The following is a 5447-nucleotide window of genomic DNA, read 5'->3' on the forward strand; positions in this document are numbered from 1 at the left end:
CTTGACAATGGTTACAATTTACCGTATAATGTATGGAATATTCTTAAAAATATTCTAAATAAATGTTTAGAAAAACAAAGTATTCCAAACCAATGGAAGGAATTTATAATCATAGCTTTTGTGAAATCTATAAAACAAAACCGTCCAGACCGATTATATTGTCTTCATGTTTTCTTAAAACTATAAAAGTAATAATGATAATATTTGTCAAGATCTTATCAAGAATGGGATTACTAGTCTAGCAAACATGATAACAATATTCCGAGAAAATATCTTAAAAACAACAAAAATCTTATTATGAATTTGCAGAATCTCGCTATCACATCCTTGAACAAATCTGTGAAATCTTCCATTATATGTTCTTAACTGTGACTACCATAGTGAGTAAGGAATGGAAATACCCAGACACCCTTAACTGGGTTCCTTGCCAAGTACAATAATGAGCTGGCCAAATATCCAAGCAGGATAAAGACCATATTTCCCCCACAGTGCAGAGGACGAAGACGAAGAAGAAAGTGGAAACATGTTTAATAGTTGGCAATACTTTATTACTAGCAACCCTAAATAACGAGCCGTCCTACGTTACGTGCGAAAATTTGGGAACACAAGAACTTCGGGCGCGTACGGGTACACTTCGCATTTAATCGGATAATACTTTATTGCAATGATATGACAACCTTTAATACAGCGATGACGACTTAACTAAATGAAGGAATTGGCATCTAATCTATTCTAAATAATAAATCTAATTATGTATCAAAAATCTCCATACTAATTTAATGATAATAAAAATATAAAAAACTCACCGAAGTATTTTGATCTGCCATATTTCACGTAGTAAGGCTGAAATAAAAAGAAATAAAATAATTTATCTCCTTTTTTTTATTTTAACAATACGTATTTTCAATGTAAATAACTTTTAACAATTAATAATTATTCTGATAATATTTAACTTAAAAGCATATATTCAGATTACTCTGACATCAAGCGTTTCAAGATTAGTAAATTAGGTTTGAATTTTACAACAAGCACAAAACCATAATTTAACATACCAAATTAAATAGTACATCAAGTCAACTTGGTGAACTGAACGATGTATCTAAAAGAACAATGCCATTATATCTCTAATGTAAATATTTGTAATGTAAATCACCCAGATGTAGCAAAATAAAGAGGACAATAATTCTGAGAATTGTATTGTATCGATTATTTTGATCCTTCGATTGTTGAAATATATCGATTATGCCCAACACTAGGATAATCCTTTAGAATCTAAGTTTCTGTCTGTATCATAATAGAAATTGTTTATTATATTGGATTGTAGGTATCTATTTTAGGATTACAGTGCATGGATGGTCCGCACCGATAGACGGCGCTAGTAGCACGATTAAGTGGCAAAATTTCTTAAATTTGTAAGTATTTGTGGTATATATTTTTGTAAATAAAGTGTTTTATATTGCATAATTAATATATAGTATTTAGGTAAAGTTTCATTAATAAATAAATTATTTCACACAATTTCAATAAAATAATTCACAATATTAATTATAATAAACTGACTGATAACAATCAGTGAATTAAGATTTTGATTTGTATTTATCTTCTTAAACACAACATTATTATTATAATTACTATCAATATCCATTACTAAACTATTTATTCAAATTTCCAATTCTTTTACACAATTTTAAACATTGATATACACAGGGGGAACCTAAAATGTAAGTAAAATAATGCCTAATATCTTTATTTTAATATTTAAATTTATATTCTTAAATGTCCTTTGAACTGGAGAGATTTTTAATTATATAAAGAATTAAAGTAATAAATATATTTGAGTAAGTTTGAATAGTTAAGTTATTTAACAACTCTCTTAAAGAATTAAATTAAAATAATAAAAATTACATATTTATATAATTAATCTGTAATTTTCTGAAATATTTTTAATGCTACAATAATTTAATAAATAATTAAGTGTACTATTAACAATTTGAAAAGGAATCTAGTGCTTATCCAAAAATAATTGAGGTCGATTAAAATGAAACAAAACAATTTCAGTTTACTTTCAACAGTTTATTAAAATCAAATTAAAATAATAAATAACACTTAATTAATTTCTGGCAATAAGCATACTTGTAGCTATTCAATCGTCTTCATCATCATCATCTGAGGGCACGAACAGATCATTCTCCTCCAAGAAGTTGGCAATATTTTTGCTGATGGCCGCGCCGATCAGCAAGCCGGGCACAACAGTTAAAACTAATTTCAACAAGCCAAAGGAGGTGGTGTGGGGCTCCTGCAGAATGCTGCCACTTTTGCTGGTAGTTTTTGATCGAACAACTTGGTGGTAATGGCTGATTGGTGTGGGTGATGGGTTTTTGGTTCTGGTCAACGTGACGAGTCGGGACAACACCATTTTCGTTCGTTTTTACTGGGATTTCTCGGTGATTTTACGTTATTATTCCAGTGATGTCATTCAGGACTTGGTTAGGTGCCAGGACAGGGTTGCCAGTTTCAAACCGTTTAATGTCTAAATTGGGCATCCGATAGAAAATAAATTGGCCACAAATTAACAAATTGAGTTAATAACCATAAAAGTTCACGTTCGGATACAATTACTGCCTTATAATTTTAATATTTGGGTTATTAATATAAGTAAATGCGACACTTGGCAACGCCGCCATAAACGTCAAAATATACCAACATACAGCTTTTAAAAAATCTACAACAATAATAAAAAACGGCGTTTATTTTATATAGGCAATTAATAAAAATACACTTAATTATAGAAACAATGTTAATAATGACTATGAGGTGCTCCAAATGTTTGGTACGGTGTACAAAAGTTGGCATAAGGTATTGTGAGACTTCACATCCATTTTTTCGTTGTTAAATATAATAAAATCATCCGCCAAAACTGTCTTTCCTTGTGACGTGCCGATAACCTGAAACAGGCACAAATTAATGCCAAATTAGCACGTAAAAATGGCCTTACCTCCACATATCCTTCAAGCGGTGAAGTGAGTGGTCTCTTCAAATTGATCTTCACAATAACATTATCCACTGTCCTCATATCGAATGACAAACTGTTCGAGGCGACTTCCGTCACGTGCCCCAGAATGCTCACCTTTTTGTTGACAAATCTGGACAATTGAGCGCCGTTCACGATATCCCTGATGTTGTCCATTTTGAGCTTTCGACTGGCGGCAAAAGTTTAACCTTAAACTGTCAGTTTTGAACGGTGCGGACGGGCGGCGAACTAACTTTATGTGTGGAGCGATTGTTTTTGTTGGACGCGTTCGGCGCGGTTCGGTCTCCGAATCGGAACACTTTATACACTTGTAACATTCAAATTGCAACACATCAATAAATAAAAATGATCTCAAACAATCAGAAAGTTGTACTTGAAATATTAATAAAAACTGTGCTAGTCGGTTGAATTTTGTATTCAGAAGAAGCCAAATAAGTAATTTATTTATAGTTTGTAAGACCCATAAAAAGTGTTTTTTGTTGAATTTTGTTTGACTGATTAAAAATTAAAATATGGTGTCTATTATAATATTACCTATTTATTTTAATCATATAATATACCTTTAAATTAATTATTGTCTTTACTTATGTTGTTGTTGTTTTTGTTGTCCCTGTTTTCAATATTTATAATATGTAACATTTTAATAGCTTTGATTTTTACAAATTTTATGAACTGTTAGTTGTTAAATAATCATAATTATATTTTTATATTTGTGTCATTTTTAATTAAATAAAATTAAAAAGAGACACAAATTAAATTTGAAAATTACTTTTTTTAATTAATTTATTTCTTTTTATTCTTTCTAAAATTAAGTTATGTTCTACGTTTTTGTTCCTTATAATATTAATAATATACAAATATCAACATTTATTTTAATTTTTTTCATTATTTTGTTAAAATTTAAAAATACATTGTCGATAGATTTTAATTTTTCGATATTTCAATTAATTTAATTTATTTTAATTCAATAATTTGACAGTTTTTTGACAAATTTAAGGCTTTTTAGTATCATTTTAATAATTATAGTTTTCAATTTTCAAAAATTTAGTACTTTAACAATTTAATTTAAAAAAAATTATATATATATAATAAACAAAATTTTACAGAAAATCAGGTTTTAAATAGCTAAATTTAATAATTTCGGTGTTTATTTTTTTTTTTTCGAAAATATTTATTATGATAGATTAATAATGGGCAATATTTTTTAACTTTTTTGTGATCCGTTAAATGTTATATAATCATAATTATATATTTTTTCATACATTTATGTATTAAATTTAAAAATTACAATTTTTAAGTTAATTAAAAAATCCAGTTTTTATCCCTTCTAATATAAATAATAAATAAATTTCGATATTTATTAGACCATTTTTGATATATTTGTTAAAAAATTAAACGAGTCAACTTTTAATTTTTAAATAGATTTGGATTTTATAATATTTTAATTAATTTATTTTAATAATTAAAAAGTTCTTTGACAAGTTTAAGGCTTTTTAGAATCATATTAATAATTATAATTCACAAATACCAAAAAATTACTACATTAACAAATTAATTTTTCAAAAAATATTTATAATAAACATATTTAAACAATACTCTTTAAAATTACAGATTTTTAAAATTTTTTTATGGGCTTTTAAAAAGCTAAATTTAACAATTTTTATGTTTTTTCTTTTGAAAATAATTATTATTATAAATTAATATTGGACAATATTTTAATATCAATCAAATTTTTCAATATTTTAGATATATAATATTTTAGTTTTTGTGGATCATTGAGTGTTATATAATTATAATTATATATTTGTTTACATTTTTACGTCTTTATTAATTTAAATTTTATAACTACAATTAAAAAAATCCAGTTTTCATCCCTTCTAATATTAATAATAGTAAATAAATTTGTTTATCACATTGTCTAATATAAAAAACTGACACACATTGGTTTTTTAATTTTTGTACATGTACTTCACATATGCGCAACAATTTTTTTTTTAAATAATTTGTACGTGAACGAACATAAATATTAGAAAGTTAGTTAAAAAAAACAATTAAGTTTGAAAAATTATTTTATTGTACAACATTATTTTAACAATTAGTGTATAAGGTAGTCGCATTTCGATTCGAAAACCGATATGTACCGAACGTGGTAAACGAAAACGACCACTTCAAAATCGTCTCGGATGCCAAACGGCCACACTGATTTGGAAGAGGAAGAATGGTGACGTCAGAGTTTGTCAAAAAATTAATTTAACAGTCCGCAGATCGGCCTTTTTGCGTAAACGTTCAAGCCGTTTATCCTCGACGTCCGTTTAATTAGCGACGTAAATCCGACGATTGTTAAACAATCTGCGCCGATTCGTGGCGTCTATCGATCACGGTCGAAGTCGGCCGATGCGCGCGCCTATAAAAGCGG

General features: G+C 27.5%; 2 protein-coding genes across 2 annotated transcripts; both read right to left on the bottom strand.

The window, feature by feature from the left end:
- Window positions 1-2052: 2052 nt before the first annotated feature.
- LOC109605275 (essential MCU regulator, mitochondrial) lies at window positions 2053-2601 on the bottom strand. Its single transcript, XM_020021846.2, has one exon. The coding sequence runs from the start codon at window positions 2414-2416 to the stop codon at window positions 2144-2146; it is 273 nt and encodes a 90-aa protein (XP_019877405.1). The 5' UTR covers window positions 2417-2601; the 3' UTR covers window positions 2053-2143.
- A 130-nt stretch (window positions 2602-2731) lies between these two features.
- LOC109605276 (uncharacterized) lies at window positions 2732-3247 on the bottom strand. The gene is made up of 2 exons (XM_020021847.2): window positions 2996-3247; window positions 2732-2945 (listed from the first exon to the last, which is right to left on the bottom strand). Exons 1-2 carry the CDS (start codon window positions 3185-3187, stop codon window positions 2808-2810), a joined length of 330 nt encoding a protein of 109 aa, XP_019877406.1. The 5' UTR covers window positions 3188-3247; the 3' UTR covers window positions 2732-2807.
- Between the last annotated feature and the right edge of the window lie 2200 nt (window positions 3248-5447).

This window comes from Aethina tumida, chromosome 5 (genome assembly GCF_024364675.1).
Source record: "Aethina tumida isolate Nest 87 chromosome 5, icAetTumi1.1, whole genome shotgun sequence".
Taxonomy (NCBI): Eukaryota; Metazoa; Arthropoda; class Insecta; order Coleoptera; family Nitidulidae; genus Aethina; species Aethina tumida.